Raw genomic sequence first — 18,211 nt, 5'->3', positions numbered from 1 at the left:
ATAAATCGTAAAAAATATATACAAAATATAATAAAATATTTTTAGCTTAATAAAACCTTTATTTTACTTTTTCCTCACCACTGGCTTTCGTTCTCTCTTTTTCTTATTCTCCGCTGCCGCCGTAGGTTCAACTGTTCATCTCTTACCTTCAGCGGGTTTAAATTCCACCGCCGTAGGATAACTCCGACCGCCGCTTTAACCCCGCGAAGACACACGGACCACCCGTCTGACAGATAACCTAGCCGAATAAATTTTCCTTAAAAGGTTCTTTTATTGTTCTTTTGTTTGATTTAGGCGATAAACTTGAGAAATGGCGTTGGGACTAATATTGGGACTCGGAAGAGTAATGCGGAGGAAGCGTACATCTTCTCTCGACATTCTTTCATCTAAACGAGCTCCACGAGATTACTACAAGGGCAAGAATTGCAAGCCTACTGGTTTTCATACACGCAAAGGTATTCATTTCTCCTCCATCGATCCTAATATAATTTTAGGTTTTATGCTTGTTTATATTGGCTGATAAAAGGTTTGGTTATTTGATAAATTGATTTCGAGTTAGTGCTGCTAGATCAAATTGTAATTTAGTAAAGAGTTGAAAATCATTATTGCTTCTAGGAATGTGATGTGATTAGTAGGCTGTTGAGTTACTTCTAATACTAGATTTTTCTATTTGAATTTTGTATGGTTCTACCGCAAATTGCTGTTGGTTGTTTAAAATGTGTAAATTTCTTGCAGGTGGATATGTGGTGGTGCCAGAGAAACTGCCTAACTATGTCGTCCCTGATTTGTCTGATTTCAAGGTATTTTTACTAGTAGTAATTTATTCTAAAATTTAGAACTGATATCTCCCTTTTCTATCTACAACACATTTAAGTATTTTGAATAGGATTGTGGAGACTAAAATAGGCTAGCAGAGAAAAGGTGTACAAAATTTGTATTGGCTTTGTGTGCTTCCCGTAGTTCTTGGCTAAACTTTTCTTTCTTTTCTTTTATCACTATTGTGGGTGGGGAAATCAACCTCTAACCTCGAAATGAATTATTTCTTGGGTTACTTTTTGGTGTCCCTTTTGAAATTTATTAGATTTATATGATTTCCTGAAATCTGATTTCGGATTTGTATTCTCTCCTTATTTCCTTTAAATGAATTATTTCTTGCTGGGTATTTCGTGAGTGATTTAGTGCAGAGAGCTTTTATGCTACAGTTTTTCCTAATAGCTTCCCAAATGATTCTTTTGAGCAAGTACTTGTGGGGAAAGTAGAGGTAGGGGACTTTTGTCTGCTCTGCTAAGGTAATTTGTTTCTGGCTGGTGGTAGAGCAACTAGCAGTCACCTTTACCTTTGAAGCTTTACTGTCTTATGGGGAGAGCTTGGAACTTTTGTTTGCTAAGGAAATTTGTTTATGTCTGGTTACAGGGGAACTAGCTCTTGCTAATTGACCTTTGAAGCTTTCGCTGCTCTTTTAAGAGTTTTGTCATAATTCCTTATAACAAGACATGACACAATCCTAAACCCTAAGCCCCAAAATCCTATAGGCATTTTATTATGTAGTTGGATTCCCTTCTTGTAGAGTGAGTTCTTACGTGTATTTTTCCATTTTTTTTCTTAATGAAGGTTGTATTTTATTAAAAAGAAAAAGAAAAAGAAAAAGAAAAAGAAAAAGAAAGAGTTTTAACATAATACTGTATAACAAGGCATTGAAATGTCAAGATTGACGATTCCTTACAGCTCACAATTTCAATCCCATGCAACATTTTGATATTTATTTGTTCTTGTATGTTTCATGTTTAGAAGATTAACATGCATAAGAATGTCATTAATTGATTTCATTGTAGGTTGGCCTACATGTCCTATTTAGAGGTCAACTCGAACAGTTGAAAAAAACCAAACGTCACTCTTGTTACTACCATTCAAATGTCACTTGTGTCAATGTTACTTAGAATTTTTCTTGGAGGCAAAACCGTGATATATATAGCTGGTTTTGTGCAAACTATATGTTTTTCAGTGCCTCCTACTTAGTTTGCTGTTCTCTTCTGTTGTGTGTATTTTTCACTGTGCGTCATTCATTGGTTGAGTATACCCATTAGAGCTTTCTTGTGTTACACCATTTTTTTATGGAACTTGGTTATTGTATTCTAATTATATATCCTGTCATGTTAGGATAAATATGGCAGGCTGCTTGTTCATGAGTTCTTGAAACTTTCATTAATTTTGTTATTTTTACATGTTTGGCACATCACATTAACTATAGATATTCAACTTAAAAGGATTGGATGTCAATTTTGTGTTGTCAAACTGCATCTTAGATTTACATAAGAGTATTGAATCCTGGATAAAGATATAGTTTGTTCTTTGTTTGCAGCTCAAGCCTTATGTATCTCAATGCCCCATAGAACTTAATACAAGTGACAACACTGAATCAGCTAAATCATAAGCGAAGAGGTAATAACATCTTGTAATGCTCTTTGTTCTTTTCCCCTCAACTTAATTTGATTTAGCACAATTGACGTATAGTGGTATTTGATTCAAATCCTAAATTTTCTTTTACTTCAGTTTCGAGTAATTATGAAGTCAATTGGGCCTTAATTAGCTTTAATTAAAATGTTCTTTTAGGTAAACAGATTTAGTAGTTTAATTTCTAATTCTCCGCTGCCAAGTAGGTTTGTACTGAGCCATCAACATATATTGCAGGTAAATATGAGACGATGTTGGTGATGGCATCGAAGGGACTTGAAGCAAAAGACCTAGAATTCTTTTACTAGTTAGCTAGTTCAGGCTCTATTTGTTTGGTCTTGAATTGAAAAACTTGTTTCGAAGAACAAATAATCGAGGAGGAAAACAAAGACAGGACGTTTGGAGATTTGAAGTTTTTGGAAGTTGTGTTTGGTTTTAAATTTGACAAGTTTTAAGATTATCGTGCCTTTTTGCCTTGTTGGCGATGTACACTCGATGGAGGCAAATGATGCACTAAATTTATGCCCAAAAAAACAATGACCATATATTATTAAATTTTATTTTGTACTTGGATAAGATAGAATTTGGATTTTTGTTTCAAAATTACGTGACTTACTCACCTACCTAAGATAAATGTTTTGTGAGATTACTCTCGAATTAAAAAAGAAAGAAAAAGTAAGCAATCTTACTCAATTATGCTAATAAAAAAATGACAAGTTTGTAATTCCTTCAAGTTCTTGAATTGGGAGGTAACTACTCTTATTGTATGATTTCTGATGGAAACAAAAGTCGAAGATGTAAACTAAAACATTGAAGTCCCATGTCTGAGTCAATAAACAACTGATAGTGTTGAAATGGCTGATCAATTTTTACGAGTTCCTAGGGCAAAAAGAAAAAAAAGTTGTTCTCCACGCAAAGTGAGAAACCCGAAAGAAAATAGTCCAATTGGAATGTTCTTCAAATCCGGCTTTAAGCAATAGCCATGGTAAAGTGAGGGGAAAAGAAAGTTCTGAACAACGAGCAGCCCGGTTTTGTCACCTGAAAAGCAGCGTAAAATGTTCGTCAAACATCTAAAGAATTCATCATCCAAATGCAAGATCACAAATGCTGCTAGACTTGTTTTGAACTACAGGTCACATGAGATCTCATAGTCTTCACGTACCTCTCGTTGCGGCTTGGCAGCGATGACGACAACCACCTCTGATTTCGCCAACGAAGCCGGGAAGCACGAGGAGAACTTTTGTACATGCTTCCGTATTGCCTACGTGGTTCAGGGGTGCGTGATGTACCCTCAAATGATCTTTGGTGTCTATCAAATGAAGTCTGACTTCGCCAACGCAATCGCGGGGATTGGTACATACTCTCCACCACCCGTTGACGTTGGTTCTGTCCATGCAGCTGAGTAGCATGACGATGAAATGAGGCAAAATCCCGCCTTCGTGCGTATTGGGAATAGGGTCTAGTCTCCAACAACGAATTGTTTCCTACACTGGTGAAATTATTCGAATTGAGATCACGTTGCACATTCTCCATTCTGTTTTGCAATGACTCAAAGTCTCTCAAAGCATCCAACATACTGTCTGAAAGCAAGTCCATGGGCGAATCATACATTTCAGTACCAAAGGATGACGTCCAAAACCTAATAGCCCTTGTAAAACTTTCTCCATCACTGTCTACAGCATAGTTAGACTGCACTAGACTAACAATATCCTCAAAATCCCTTTCACGCTGCCATCTTATCCAATCACGGTGACGCATTGGGTCCACCTCTGATGGTCGAACATTCGGATGTTCAGACCTGGCATGCTTCCTGAGTTCAGAATACGTGCCGCTAAAATCACAATTTTCTGATGAACAACTCCTTACTTTGGAATTCATAAACAGGCGAGCAGGCTCAACTACAATATAGCCATATATACTGCCCCGACAAAGCGGGCAAACAAACTCCGATGCAAGCTGATTCCTACCATGTCCATATTGTCCAGCAGGTGGACATTCAACCATTTGTCTGTGAGAGACTACATGTGTAGAAGGAATGTCTTGCAATTCGGTAATTAAAGGGATTTGTCCATATAACTTACAGAATTGATCAAAGCAATTCGAGTGGCGGTAGCTGGTTTTGCACATATAAGGCCTGCAACCTCTATCATGAGAGGAACATTTTAAAAGAACAGCATTGTGGGGATGTTCCATGCAGATGGGGCACCTAGCTTCCTCCCATTCTTTAACATTTTGAGCTGATTCTAAAGAATCGGCATGATTTTGGCTGACTTGATAAGGAGATGTCCTACTTTTTTCCAGTGACAAAGAGCGTGCCCTTCTAATCTTTGGCATGTCGATGATTAAAACTTGTGCAAGAAAAAAAAAAAAAGAATGTCAACACAATGCAGAAGAATCAAGGTTATGATTAATAAAGAAGAAAAACAAGAAGATACAAAATCCAGCTGATATATAAAAATTTCATCAGATTTTAGAATCAAGATTAATCTAATGATGAACAGCTTTCTATTCTGAATTCTAGAGATCCTTTCAATAAGCATTAACAGCTCCATGATGTACTCAAACCTCTTCAACATGACTAGCTGATAAGAATAAGCTTTAAACCACTACACGAATTTGATGCTCTAGACTACGCTAAATCCTTTTTTAAAATCCGTGAGTGTCCAACCTAGCTACAAGCACCACAACTATTCCTAAAGTACAACCAGCCTAGCCACCATGGATCGAATCTTAACTCTTTATGAAGATTTTGCCTACTAACCACTAAACCAACTCGGGATGGTTAATACACTAGATCCTAAGAACAACAAATTCATAGAAAAGTCAAAAATATTTCCTTAGCGTTGTCAAGTTCATATATAAGATCAAATTCACCGCTCATAAGAGTCGATAGATTTTCAAGATCATTATTTTCTTCGATAAGAGATTATTTATTCCTACTTCTGAATCTCCCTCCGTACAACAACTTAAAAGTGAATGCAGAACAAGATATATAAAAACAGTGATTTTCACGATTCAAAACAAAGACTTCAAAACATTAATACACAAACAAATTTGCACTCAAAACTGCATACCAACACTTGAATAAGAATATGCTTAACGTGACTTTCAGATTCTAAACCATGAGTTATTGATCAAGACGAAAAACCCGAAATTGATATCAATTAGCTATAACATTGAGATACCCAGAAAAGAAAAAAAAAAAGAGAGAGAGAAAAAAACTAATGGGCAAGTTCATTCTAATCTGTGAACATGAAATTAAAAAAGAAAAAAAAAACTGAAGACGGGGATAATTAGAATCAAAAGAAAGACAAAAAAAATCGTAAGATAATTGCGATTGGGTGAATATAAGATTGAAGTGTTTACCAGAACCCTTCAGAAGAAGATTTCAAAGAAGATGAATGGTGTTAGAAACGAAGAAACAAGAGAAACTGAGCCGCTGGAGATTGATCGAAGAGTCCAGAAACACAGAAATGCAAATAAGGGGAATGGTCGTATTCTTTTTTAGTTCTAACAATCCTGACGTAAATTATATTTATTTAATATAAATGTTAAACTTTTCCTTTTGAAATATTATATAATATGAATGGAAAGTTTTAAATATAGTAAAATAAATATTTAATCAAATTTTGCTGTAATTATTTATAGAATCTAAAATTTTGATATATTTATAAATATTATGTCAAATTTATCATTTTTTTAATAATTTTCATGATACATCAATATAAAAATAATTTTAGAAAATATCCATGATATATTTTCTAATCTTAAAAAAATATTCTTTGATACTTTTACCTTTTTTGGAATAATTTATTGTAGTTTCTATATAGTTTTATTGATGTATTTTTAAAATAATATATTTGTGGACTATTTCTAAAAAGCTTAATTATTTTATTTTCTTTCATTTCTTCAAGAACATCATAAACAAAAACTAAAATAAACCACTTAGGAACAAGAGGAGTATAAAAAATTGAAGAGGTCTTATTCTCTTTCGCTTTATACATATCATAATGTGCAAAAGCATTCTGACTACAATGAGAATGAAAAAATAATATACTGTCAAGCTTCTTGCCTCCAACCTTAGCTTGCTCAATAAACATTTTTAAGAAAACCAACGGTTACATCATTCGACGGATTAATGACCTTCAAGTAATTAGACCCTAACAACCTTCACCTTTGGGCATGTGAGGATGACAACAAACCTATAGTCTATCAGGCAAACATAATCCAAGTTAGCACCCAACTCAAACCACCTGAGTTTATGGTAGGGTTCTAAGATACCTATTTGTAAACCTTGAACTATAGCATTCCTAAGTCATCCAATAAAACAAGTGGATGAGTTGGATTTGAGATTAGTCTAAGACTAAGATTTTGAAAGTGGTTTAAAGAAGGATTAAAAAATAGTTTATTAAGTTGTAGTAGTGGCCTAAGTGTCATTATAAAGGTGGGTGTCATGGTTGTTGGAAGAAGGAAAGTTTGGAAAAATTGACTAAGTGAAGTAATTTTCATTTTCTTTATTTGTCTAAGTTATATTTATTTTTATTTATTTCTTATTTTTCTTAATTGAGTAGCTTTTATTTTAAAATTTTCTTATTCTATGTGAAAATACTATTAATTTGTTTTCTTATAGATTAAATTGAGAGATCAAAAATTCAATTTAAAAACCTTTTAAAAAACATATTGCTTTACATTTGTTTTGAGTAATATCAAATTAAAGAAAAACTATCAAATACAATAACTTATACATGGACATTTCACCTCAAAAGTTATGAATCAATTAAATTGACAATTTAATATTACTAAAAATTAACCAAATAAATACTTAATACCAAGGTGCTCAAAGTGCTAAAAAAGAAAGTACTTTTAAGAGTTGTTGGATAATAAATTCTAAAAAAATAATAATGAAACTAAATAAAATTAAAATAAATAAACGTTGACGGGTTATTGGAATTTTCAAACTTAATATTCTATATCCGTATAATATGATTTCTAGAATTTGTATAAAAATATAACTTTGTGTAACTTTTACAATCAAAATCTATGTTATATTTATAACGATATGTGTATGTGTATTACACATCAAATTTGATATCAAGTTTTGAAATCGAATGGGTTAAGATTATATTAAATACAAAATATCATAAAGTGAAACCAAAGAAAGTATCACCAAAATAGTTGTGGAACTCAATAATCAAATAGAGATTTTAAACTATCACAACATCTTATAGGTTTTTCTTTCCAACAAGTGACCAAAAAGAGACTAATGCTCAATATCTATAAGAAAGTGAATAAGTAAAATAATGACAGAACCGAACAATAGAACACAAACTATCCTATGATATAACAAGTCCTCCCTATTGAGCAAAAAGATAAATGTACCTCTACCTTGAAACGCAAATCAATAGGCAATTTCTAGATAATTGTACTTTGATCAAATCCTGCCAGTGACAATTGACTATTGGCCTACAATACAGTACATGATTCACCTTTCTTCACAAGTCTAAGACCTATATCGGACCAAAACTCATGGTCCAACACCTAAATTTGACTACTAATAAAATGTCTTCCCATCATCAAATAAAGACTGATATGGAATTGATTGAAGTTACCGGAACTTGGAAAAAAGATATAACGCTCTTAGATAGCATGCCTTTTCCCAAGACGAATCCTATTCACCACATCGACTGGTAAAGCGTATGCTGGATCTATGGCTTTCAACGATGGATATTCAAGAAGTGAAAGTCCTGCAACATTCATTTACGTATAAATTTACATTAGCCAACAATAAATGTCTTCAGGTTAACAAATATTTGGTTATCTGCATTAGGAGGAAGATGTGTAGGAGATTTGTCTGCTTAAGATAGTAAGATACACCTGCTATTCCAAAGTATGTGTGATAGACATCAACAGCATCATCTGGTCTATCTGAAATTCCTCCATTTTCGGTATCCTGCACTTTTCCAATAACAAGAATGACGTTGTGGAATTTATCTTAAATTAGAAACAATACAATCCCTAATTTACAAGCCATGCTAGGTAATGAAAAAATTAGCCCTAAGCAACCTGGCAGTCTAAGATGAACTTGATCAGTTTTTCCTTATTAATCCAGTGGACCCTGTCAATCATGATCAAGCTAGAAAGAACCCACCATGAATAGCAGACCTGAAGCAACGAAACAAAATCTCTAAGTAGAAGTTCAAAAGCAACTAACGGAAACAAACTTAGTAAAAATGATCTTATCCCAAACCCACATCAGGGAGTTTTTCAGGGCGACCATTAAGACCTCCAGATTTAACTTGCCGCTCACACAACCACCAGCCAAGAAGATCCTTGTCAACATGGTGAAGAGACCCCGTAAGAGCAAGAGCGCCAACACAACAGAAAACTGCATTTACAGAAATGCATTGATGTTGAGACATTTGAATTGGATTGAAGGACAGTGTAAATAACTGCTAGTTGAGCTAGCAAGAGTATTGTGTAAATCAGAAAATTATTCTCACCCTAATACTTTAGTTGCAATTTATTCACCATTGTAAAGTTTATAGAGCAAAGCAACATTGTGCTATCACCAACAATGATAGCATATTATCCGCTATCTCACTTTGTAAATCGATCATTTTTAGGAACAATTTTGGAGTTCTTGAAAGTTTGAAACATAAAAAAAAGAAATGGTTACATACTTTGCCCAGAATGTGACTCTCCACCAGGTGTACAGCCAAAACCACCATCCATATTTTTGCAACTAACGACGAAGTTCACAGCCTTCTCAACATTGATTTTATCCAATTGATGTAACAACGATAAGCATAAAATTGCAATATATGAAAATCTGAAAGGAGGGCAAAAAATGAAGCTCATAAACACTCTATGCTAGGTGACTTGTAGGATTAAGCCAAGCATTGATTCCTTAAGAAAAGATATAATAAAGAAATGGATAGAGTTGGAGACTACCTCGAATCAACTTCACCCCAAATATCCCCGGAAAAGGAGCCATCTTCATTTTGAAGGCCAACGACATCTAGTGTAGGGTCAAGTGTAACAGTTGATCTTGCCACTCATGGGAGGACCAACTACCCTAAATTCTGATACTTCACAAAACTCGTCATCTATATTAGTACATAACCGTCAATGGTGCATTCAATCAGGCACAAGGAGATTTGAATTACATTCTTCATCCTTGTCCCTTTGCACTCAAGATTTATTGAAAGTTCTGAAAGACATGATGTCTTTTATGCCTTTGTTCGGTTATCATAATGCAATGGAGAAAGTGGTTTTATACCCTCCTTTTTGATACACGATCTTACACTTTGACAGACTCATTTTTTGCAGCCTTGGGGAATACTTAGATGAGAAATAAAGGGAATATTTTTTAAGAGTTGGAAGGCTCTTGAGAAGACGTTGAAAAAATGGTATATTTTAATGCCTCATTTTAGGTCTATGATATGAAGTCTTTTGTTTTATTTTGTTTTCCTTTTTCCCTGCTCAAAAGATTGAAGCAACTTGTTTTTTGATGACCCGTACTGTTTTCATATGGCATTATATGCTGTCATTCATCTTAATGGAAGTGATTTTTCTCAAGAAAAAGGATATATAGGGGAGGGTCAGTGCATCTAATTTTCATTATTTTTGTAGGTTAAAACGTCGGATTCCCCCTTGCCCCTTCCTAGCCTTGGTTGTTCTGGGAAATAAATGGTTTAGTTAAGAACATTTTTCAATTGACGTTCTCCCATAGCTGAGAAAGAGCTCTGTGATTAAATGCTGGAAACTAGTAAGGCTACTGTTTCTACCTTATAGGTAGAAAGAAACTGTAGACTATTCAGCAATAAGAAAAGATTAAGATTTTTGTATCATACTCCTATATCTAGATATTGTTTGAACCCTTAAAGGATGGATTCTAGATATTGTTTTTACCTTTTTATTATATCAATATCAATGAAAAAGTGTTTTTCCTTTCTAAAGAAAAGTATATGTCAGAAGATCAAAAAAAAAAAAAAAAAAAAAAAAAAGCTCTCAACTATTTTAATGAATGAATGCTGATAGGGAATATACAATTAGAAATTCTGTTACCCAAAGTCGCTCCGACGCCTATCAAGGATTCATGTAAGCAAGCAAAACCTAAACGTCCAATCAAAAGAGAAGAAAGAACATTTTTAAAGGATACAATTTGTCACCTTATCAACATCTAAAACATCCAGCTTGTCAAAAAGAGCTAAAACTTGCACAGCACTAAGGGTGTAAAGTATGTGCGGATCATGTCCAACATTGCCAGCAAAACCACCTGCACAATGAAGTATCACTTTTCTACCTTGGTTATCAACGACTCGATGCCCTCATATAACACCCAGTAATTACAATGATTCAGATAAGAATCAGGTAACAATCCCCAAATTCATGCTGAGAGAGTGTAATGTAATTGAATAGCAACTTTGTTCAAGACAAACATACACCCATAAGCACAAACTAAGGCCGTAAATTTTTTAGAGAACTTACCTGACTCGTGCTGGCATGACATTACCCATGAAACAACTTCATCAGCATCAACAATATTGAGCTTTCCAAGAATATCCAGTGCAGTCAGCCCCCAGTATGCACCATTCATCCTTAGATGTTCCATCACCACAGATTGAAAATCATCCTTTCTCTGTACACAAAACATAGAATAAACAGATAGAAAGAGTGATTTTGAAATGACTCAAAAACATTTTTTTTTCATCATTCACAATCAACTCTACTGGTACAGGAATTACGTACCAAAGTGTAATATCATGTTTCAAAGTGATCTATGACAAAAGTCCCTAAAATGCATAAGATCCATAAATGTGACACGCACCTTTTCAACAGATAATATGTATTGAACATGCTTCTCAGTTGCCAGTTCCCCCATCTGTCAATTCCTGGCCTAATTAGTTCATTATTTATTTAATGGAAATCGATGAAAAATTTTGAATGGTCAATTTACAGAATCGGTGATTGGGCAAGAACTAATTGTAAGATTGTTACTTCAAATTAGTAAATTTTTTTCAATAATAACGAAGAACAGGGAAATTATAATCTGAAATGGAGTGAAAGAAAATGATTGAATACCTGATCGGGGTCGGAGCTCCACCTAAAGAGATGCAACACAAGCGAATGCGAGTTGGATATGCCGTAGGGGTGTGGAAAAATCGGCCCAAACCAACGACCCAGACTCGTTCGAATCGTGGCGGTCTGGGCGGACCAACCGGGTTTTCTCTTCCTGACCCGCGAAATTGTACAAAGAAAACGAAGCGGGAATTAAACCCCAAAACCCTCAACAGGCTGCGGCAGCTTGCAAAGTGCTGTTTGTTCATCGCTCCCAACCTCTTTTCTTCGTTGCTCTTCCCAATTTGATTACCGGTAAACATTCATAGCAATGAAGAAGGAAATTCTTAAATCGCCGCCTATCACAGCTTTCACTCCCGACGGCGATTATCTCGCTATCTTCTCCTCAAATGGAACTCTTAAGGCAAGCTCTTTCTCTTTGTTGTTTCTAGGCTTTTGGTTTTTCTCACTTGGAATACCCAGCTAGTTCATAAAATTCTGCGTTTTATACATCGGTGTAGTTGTAAATATTTGTTTTTTCTTTCTTTCTTTCCTTGTGCTTTTGGATATATGGAAGTTAATTTACTTACGTATTTGGTGTGTACATAGATTTGGAGTACTCGTGATGGGAGTTTACTGGCAGAGTGGAAGGACCTAGATGGAAAAGATGATTTTGGTTATTCCTGTATGGCATGCTGTCTTTTGGGGAAAAAGGTGAGGAAAGCGTTTTTAGGGTTTATATTTAATTTTAGTTCTTTGACACTGTTTTGTAAGTGTTGGGAATCTTAAACCTGTATTGTCTTTCTGAAATTTCAGCGTAAAAGCAGTTATTGTGTAGTTGCTATTGGTACCAATAATGGGGATGTGTTGGCTGTGAATGCTTCAAATGGAGAGAAGAAGTGGGCCTCTGCAGGCTGCCATCCTGGGTAAGCAATCAATTCTGCTTACTCTTGTTAACTTGGTATTTTAAAGAATGTCAAATGATTAGATAAGTTGGATTGAGGGTTCAAACTTTGTGTGCTTTGCCGATCTTATCTTGACCATGTTTGTTCCTTGGCATCGATGCATCCGTTATGGCGATATGTTTAGATAGGAGAAAAATGATATGATAATATAACGTTACAGTGATTCATGTTGGAGGTTTCCTTTGTCCACACACCTAATATATATATGTAGATTTCATGATCAAGTCATCTAAAAGATACTAGTTAATTCACTCTTTTATGATAGTGAATATCTCTGACGTGAGTCCATCAACACATAAAGTTATGGTTCTATAGAAAACCAACCTTAGTTTGTCACTCTATTGATTATGGTGAATGAATCATTTTTTAACCTGATTTGTGAAGTGGAGTTATTGGCCTTTCTTTTGCGAACGAAGGCCGTAGACTGCATACAGTTGGAAGTAATGGAATGGCCTCTGAGATGGACACTGAAACCGGAAACATTATCAAAGAGTTCAAAGCTTCGAAAAAATCAATATCTTCTTCAGCCTTTTCACTTGGTTAGTTGCTTATTTTTGTTCTGCTATGAGAACAATGACAGCACCTTTTCTTACTTAATGAGTTACCCTTTGCCCAGATGAGAAGTACTTAGCTGTAGCTGGTAAAAAGTTGAAGATTTTAAGCGCAGATGACGGGGATGAGCTTATTGTGCACCCTGATAAATTGGTGAGCTGCCCAAATTCTCTTACTTTTAAATTCATCCAAATCGCTGACTATACTATACTATTCAAAATATAGGATCCTGTGAAGCTTGTTTCTATATCTGATGATGCTAAAACAATAATTACGTCAGAACTTGGAGCCAAACATCTTCAAGTATGGTGGTGTGATATGAGTGCGGGAAAATTTAGTAGAGGTCCTGTTCTGTCCATGAATCATCCTCCATTTGTCTCAGAATGCAGAAATGTTAGCAATCAAGAAGACAGCGTAGTTGTCTTGTCAGTATCAGTATCAGGTGCAGCTTATTTATGGAAATTAAAGGTACTATCTGAGGACGAGGTTATTCCAACTAAAGTCTCTGTAAAAGCTAATGACAACCAATCAGCTGAGGAAAACCATGGCAGTGCTAAGAAGAATCGAGTTTCCGTCCTTGCTTCCAGAATACATCGTATAGGAGACAATGAAGTATCAGTTCTTGTTACTCATGGCTCCGTGGACCTACCACAACATAGTCTTTTAGATATTGGTTATACCGTGAAGGAAGATGCAAATACTGCACATGAGAATAAAACACTCCAACAAAATGATGGCGTTTCTGAACAAGGTTTGACACAGTGATCACATTTTCCCTTGTTTTCCTTATTTCTTCTCCCTCGTTCTCATACAGATTTGCATGCTTGTACTTTTTCACAGGTCCCCATGAGATCGAACAAGTGATTACGCCTAAAAGCAAGAAAAGCAAAAAGAAAAGAGCAGCATCTGATCTTGATAGTCCGACCGCTGGAGATGTCAGTGATGTTGGTAAGGATTGTCTTTGAGCTATTGCGCTTGTGGCTCCTGAATTGCCGTTGAACATCTACAACTGTCCATCTCTAAGCAAATAGTGTAAATTTTTTTTTTTTCAATTTTCACAGCTGACACGATATCTGGTGATGTAGGCAATGGAGATGCTTCTGATGTTGTATTTAATGATGATTTAAATGAGCCATCCATGGGAGAGAAACTTGCGAGTTTGAATTTGGCGGACCAGAATGAGGATGGAGGTCGTGAACAAGAAGATCCTTCCGTTCCTGTAATACCACCAAGTGCAGACTCTGTTCAGGTTTTGCTTAAGCAAGCGCTACATGCAGACGATCATGCCCTTTTGCTAGAATGCTTATATACCAAGGATGATAAGGTTATCACAGTCGTAGAATTTATACTTCGTCTACAAACCATTTTGGTCTTGAATCTTAATTCATCATATATCATCTGTTCAGGTTATTTCAAAATCAATAGCACAATTAAACTCATCTGATGTTCTCAAGCTTTTGCACTCTGTAATATCCTTTATCCAGTCAAGGTAATCTCACTTAATTATAACTCTGCTTGATGCTCCCCAAGGTCAAGTCGATCTCATTTGAAATTTTAATGTCTTGTTTACAGAGGGGCAATTCTTGTATGCGCCCTTCCATGGCTTAGAGGCTTACTTCTCCAACATGCTAGCAAAATCATGTCCCAAGAATCTTCTCTCCTCGCTTTGAACTCTCTATACCAGGTTAGCAATGTTTGCTTCATGCGATTGATTAAATCATCGGCTTGAAATCGTTTTAGCCATCCAAAATATGCAGTCCATGAGCCATCTTTTTCACTACCATTAATCATTGTTTTCTAATAGATAAATACAAATATATAAATTTCTATGAATGTGCAGCTCATTGAAGCTAGAATTTCAACTTTCCAATCCGCTCTACTGCTATCAAGTAGCTTAGACTTCCTCTACACAGGGGTAAGTGCATTATTATTTTCCTTCCACACATTACATGGCTGAATTCGAGTTCAACCGAAACCTTCTTCAAGCTCAATAAGGCGAATACTCCTGTCTTCTTTTTTGGCAGGTCCTGGACGAGGAGGAGAATGATAATGACGCCATTGTACCGATTATCTACGAGGAGGAAGATAGCGACGAAAATGAAACAGGCGATGAAATGGAAACTGATGAAGATGATGAAAGGGATGAAGTAGAAGCCTTTGACGATCTTAGTGCTGGTGAAGTTGATGATGACATGAGTGAATGATTTTAAAAGATACAAAAAAAAAAAAAAAAAAAAAAAAAAAAAAAAAAAAAAAACCCTTTGTGGGATTCTATTTTTGATCTTTCCCCCAAAATGAGCTTTGCTCTGTAATTTTGACATGATTAATCTCCCTAATGAATGAGAGAATTACTTAAACACATTTCCCCAAGTTGCAAGCTTGTTATGTGTTCTCATTCAGATGCTTACACTTTCAAACTTGGATTTAAGATTCTTATAACAAATATCTTTGGTTGATGATGCTCAATAAATTGACCTGATTAAATTAATACGCACTATAATGCCACATTTCGATTTTCACATATCTAACAAGTTGGTGAAGAAATCTTATGATCCAACAACTACAAATTTCAAACTTTAGGCCCTCTTATCGTAAATCCAATGTAGGATTCAACAAAATTCTAAAATGTTTGTGATATCTGTATATGCTTCTAAGTTTGACAAAGTTCCAACCAATAAGCTGATAGGTGAATTAATAAATACAAAAATGATATTACATTTACACTCCCTCAAACCCCAAACAACCCTCTAACTATTGGTTGTAAGTTGAGTTCTTGTAAAAATCGAATCCTCAAAATTGGACTCAGTAAGTTTTGAGGACTCAAAATTGAACAAATTTTTGTACAATTATGTAATATTTACTTCTAACTTAAACTTACATTAATTATTGATATAGATTTTCTTGTATATACACATAAAAAGAGGTATATAAAGAGATGAAAGGATGTTATTATTCAAAGTTGAAAACAAAATACAAACACCTTCTCCAACAAAAAGGGAGGAAGCATTTTCTTCAACATTACAACAAACAAACAAAAAGAAAACAAAACACGAACCAAATAAAAAACAAAGACAACTACTACTACATTTCGGACGAACAGTTAGATTCCGAATTTACGAACTAAACCCTACGATAAGTGGTGTTATCGGTAGTGCCTTTGTCCACATCATCATCATTCTGGGAGGCCATACCAAAAGTGCTTTTAACTGCTTCCGCTGCTCCTTGTGCCATGCTCTTCACTTTCTCTCCTGTCTGCTCCAGAATCCCTCCCGTCGTTTCTTTTCCCGTTTGGGCCTTCTCACGCCCCGCTTGGGCCGTATCTGAGGCCCATTCTTTTGTTGAGTCCGCTGCTCCATGGGCCTTGTCCTTTACGGCCCGCCCTGTCTCGTATGTTTTCTCCTTTGCTTCTCGGGCCTTCTCCCCCATTGTACCCATCGCTTGATTAGTTTTCTCCTAAAGTTTATTAAGAGCAATTTCTTCTTAAAAACTAGAAGAAAAAAAAAAAAACAAAACAAAAACATTGTTATGAAACAAAAAGTGTAGAAATACCTCAGCTCGTCCCTTGGTTTCACCAGCTCTATAGCTCTGATTGTGAGATGCCATTTTCTTTTTCCCTCTCTTTTTATGAACTCCGACTTTAGTTTAAGCTTTTTTCTCGAGTGATTTTTGTGTGTTTGGTTGCTTTGTGAGTGTAATAAGCGATGAAATGGAGCATATTAATAAGCTTCCGACCATGCATGGTTCTTGGACACGTGTCCATACAAGTGACACGTGTAGGACTTACGTGCCGTTGTTGTGGGATGCTGCTGCTTTGTGCTGCACTGATTTTGAATAAACTGGCAGCACCATATCGATTACTCAGCCTATGCACACTTGCCACGTGTTCGCCTCCTGCTTCCGTCGGTGCATGTTAAAACATGTAGACAAAAAATGAAAACTACTCAACGAATCCACCATTTCATGCAACCATCTCATTTTAATTTTTATGTAATTAGGATGAATCCATCCTACTTGATGTAAATAATTTGTTCTTCGTTCTAAGTAATAAGTATAGCATTAGAAAAAAGGTTTAGGGGCATTTGGAACACCGAGTAGATTATTATAGTATTAAATTATTATATCTAAGTTATACTAACTTGTTTGGAGTTGTAGACTACTTTCATTTAAGTTTTAATAGTATTTATTTGATGATTTTAGTTTGAAAATATATTATAAATATAAAATAGTATAAATTCTAATAAATAATAAACATTGCTTCGAATAATATCTTATTATAGGTAATTGAGATCTTTTAAATAATATTTTATTTAATTATATTATTTTTTGTAGGTAAAAAAAATGAAGAATATAATACTTGGTTACAACCTAGACGATGAGTATGATGGCATCTAACCATTATTCTTAAAGGGTAAAAAAAGTTTAAAAGTATTTTGATGTTGGCGTTTTTATTTTTAGTTTGTTTTTATTTTATATACCTAAGTGTTTATTTTAGTTTTTGTGTCTTTTATTTTTATTTAGATTAGAGCATCGACGAATTTAGTACAAGTCTAAGGAAGGCTCGAGTATCCCTCAACTTTATATATTGTTTTTATATAGCATATATAAAAAAATTATTTAATCTTTAATACTTGTAGGTAACTTAGTGATTACTCTATTTGACAGCTTCCCTTCGACCTAAGTTTTGGATCTTACCTATATAATTTATTTTTCTATTGTTTTACTTGTTCTCTTACGAAAGTGACTTCTAAAATTCAATGTATATTTTAAAAAGATATAATAAATCAACCTTGAAGATATATTTCTAAACATATTTAATTAAAACTAAAAGTATATTTAATGAATATTTTAAAAAGATATAATAAATCAACCTTGAAAATATATTTCCAAACATATTTTGACAAACGATCAAAATCCATACTAAAGCTTAAGGGATCGTTTAGGGGAAGTGTTGGGTTAATGAGAATTAAGATTATGATAAACCTAGAATTATGATAAGATGCGTTTGAGAAAGAGTTATTGAGGAAATGTTATAATAAGAGATAGTGAAATCATCTTTCTAAACAATAAAATAAAAATGTCGCGGTGGTGCAATCTCATCCACACATCAAATAATTAATATTTAATTTCAAATCCATCTTTTTATCTTTCTTCTTACCTTTTATTATCTTTAAGAAAACATCACA

General features: G+C 34.7%; 5 protein-coding genes across 8 annotated transcripts; 2 read left to right on the top strand and 3 right to left on the bottom strand.

The window, feature by feature from the left end:
* The first annotated feature begins 43 nt into the window (after positions 1-43).
* On the top strand, positions 44-3,054 carry LOC103499774 (uncharacterized). The gene is made up of 4 exons (XM_008462853.3): positions 44-455; positions 736-800; positions 2,360-2,439; positions 2,689-3,054. The coding sequence occupies exons 1-3, from the start codon at positions 311-313 to the stop codon at positions 2,429-2,431; spliced, it is 282 nt and encodes a 93-aa protein (XP_008461075.1). The 5' UTR covers positions 44-310; the 3' UTR covers positions 2,432-2,439; positions 2,689-3,054.
* A 96-nt stretch (positions 3,055-3,150) lies between these two features.
* LOC103499775 (uncharacterized) lies at positions 3,151-5,975 on the bottom strand. Its single transcript, XM_008462855.3, has 3 exons — positions 5,818-5,975; positions 3,614-4,799; positions 3,151-3,489 (listed from the first exon to the last, which is right to left on the bottom strand). The coding sequence occupies exons 2-3, from the start codon at positions 4,783-4,785 to the stop codon at positions 3,486-3,488; spliced, it is 1,176 nt and encodes a 391-aa protein (XP_008461077.2). The 5' UTR covers positions 4,786-4,799; positions 5,818-5,975; the 3' UTR covers positions 3,151-3,485.
* A 1,678-nt stretch (positions 5,976-7,653) lies between these two features.
* On the bottom strand, positions 7,654-11,625 carry LOC103499776 (geranylgeranyl transferase type-2 subunit beta 1). Of its 2 annotated transcripts, none has more exons than XM_008462856.3 (10): positions 11,536-11,625; positions 11,282-11,335; positions 10,942-11,092; positions 10,613-10,729; positions 9,403-9,469; positions 9,132-9,280; positions 8,703-8,836; positions 8,515-8,613; positions 8,326-8,401; positions 7,654-8,195 (listed from the first exon to the last, which is right to left on the bottom strand). In XM_008462856.3, the coding sequence occupies exons 2-10, from the start codon at positions 11,333-11,335 to the stop codon at positions 8,089-8,091; spliced, it is 954 nt and encodes a 317-aa protein (XP_008461078.1). In that variant the 5' UTR covers positions 11,536-11,625; the 3' UTR covers positions 7,654-8,088. The 2 variants fall into 2 exon arrangements, with proteins under 2 accessions (XP_008461078.1, XP_008461079.1); XM_008462857.3 differs by having other exon boundaries at positions 11,282-11,350; positions 11,536-11,559.
* Positions 11,626-11,731: 106 nt separating this feature from the next.
* LOC103499777 (uncharacterized) lies at positions 11,732-15,398 on the top strand. 3 transcript variants are annotated; one of them, XM_008462858.3, is made up of 12 exons: positions 11,732-11,935; positions 12,121-12,225; positions 12,328-12,437; positions 12,861-13,015; positions 13,093-13,181; positions 13,254-13,779; positions 13,869-13,976; positions 14,114-14,352; positions 14,435-14,517; positions 14,601-14,712; positions 14,869-14,943; positions 15,053-15,398. In XM_008462858.3, exons 1-12 carry the CDS (start codon positions 11,843-11,845, stop codon positions 15,230-15,232), a joined length of 1,875 nt encoding a protein of 624 aa, XP_008461080.2. In that variant the 5' UTR covers positions 11,732-11,842; the 3' UTR covers positions 15,233-15,398. The 3 variants fall into 3 exon arrangements, with proteins under 3 accessions (XP_008461080.2, XP_050944897.1, XP_050944892.1); XM_051088940.1 differs by lacking the exons at positions 11,732-11,935; positions 12,121-12,225 and having other exon boundaries at positions 12,893-13,015; XM_051088935.1 differs by lacking the exons at positions 11,732-11,935; positions 12,121-12,225 and having other exon boundaries at positions 12,329-12,437; positions 12,866-13,015.
* A 558-nt stretch (positions 15,399-15,956) lies between these two features.
* LOC103499778 (late embryogenesis abundant protein D-7) lies at positions 15,957-16,736 on the bottom strand. The gene is made up of 2 exons (XM_008462859.3): positions 16,578-16,736; positions 15,957-16,481 (listed from the first exon to the last, which is right to left on the bottom strand). The coding sequence occupies exons 1-2, from the start codon at positions 16,629-16,631 to the stop codon at positions 16,149-16,151; spliced, it is 387 nt and encodes a 128-aa protein (XP_008461081.1). The 5' UTR covers positions 16,632-16,736; the 3' UTR covers positions 15,957-16,148.
* Between the last annotated feature and the right edge of the window lie 1,475 nt (positions 16,737-18,211).

The sequence above is a fragment of the Cucumis melo genome, chromosome 1 (genome assembly GCF_025177605.1).
Source record: "Cucumis melo cultivar AY chromosome 1, USDA_Cmelo_AY_1.0, whole genome shotgun sequence".
NCBI lineage: Eukaryota > Viridiplantae > Streptophyta > Magnoliopsida > Cucurbitales > Cucurbitaceae > Cucumis > Cucumis melo.
This window is presented reverse-complemented; position numbering and strand designations above follow the sequence as displayed.

Bases quoted from the DNA above. Each gene is read 5' to 3' on its own strand.
- LOC103499776 (XM_008462856.3), bottom strand. From the start codon at position 11,335: ATGGGGGAACTGGCAACTGAGAAGCATGTTCAATACATATTATCTGTT. The intron at 9,281-9,402 runs GTAGTCTCCAAC...CCCTCCTTTCAG, and splicing joins TGGGGTGAAGTTGATTCGAG to ATTTTCATATATTGCAATTT. The intron at 8,402-8,514 runs GTTGCTTAGGGC...GGAAAAGTGCAG, and splicing joins AGTTCATCTTAGACTGCCAG to GATACCGAAAATGGAGGAAT.
- LOC103499778 (XM_008462859.3), bottom strand. From the start codon at position 16,631: ATGGCATCTCACAATCAGAGCTATAGAGCTGGTGAAACCAAGGGACGA. The intron at 16,482-16,577 runs GTATTTCTACAC...AATAAACTTTAG, and splicing joins AAACCAAGGGACGAGCTGAG to GAGAAAACTAATCAAGCGAT.
- LOC103499774 (XM_008462853.3), top strand. From the start codon at position 311: ATGGCGTTGGGACTAATATTGGGACTCGGAAGAGTAATGCGGAGGAAG. The intron at 456-735 runs GTATTCATTTCT...AATTTCTTGCAG, and splicing joins TGGTTTTCATACACGCAAAG to GTGGATATGTGGTGGTGCCA. The intron at 801-2,359 runs GTATTTTTACTA...CTTTGTTTGCAG, and splicing joins CTGATTTGTCTGATTTCAAG to CTCAAGCCTTATGTATCTCA.
- LOC103499777 (XM_008462858.3), top strand. From the start codon at position 11,843: ATGAAGAAGGAAATTCTTAAATCGCCGCCTATCACAGCTTTCACTCCC. The intron at 13,977-14,113 runs GTAAGGATTGTC...CTGGTGATGTAG, and splicing joins TGGAGATGTCAGTGATGTTG to GCAATGGAGATGCTTCTGAT. The intron at 14,713-14,868 runs GTTAGCAATGTT...ATGAATGTGCAG, and splicing joins CTTTGAACTCTCTATACCAG to CTCATTGAAGCTAGAATTTC.
- LOC103499775 (XM_008462855.3), bottom strand. From the start codon at position 4,785: ATGCCAAAGATTAGAAGGGCACGCTCTTTGTCACTGGAAAAAAGTAGG.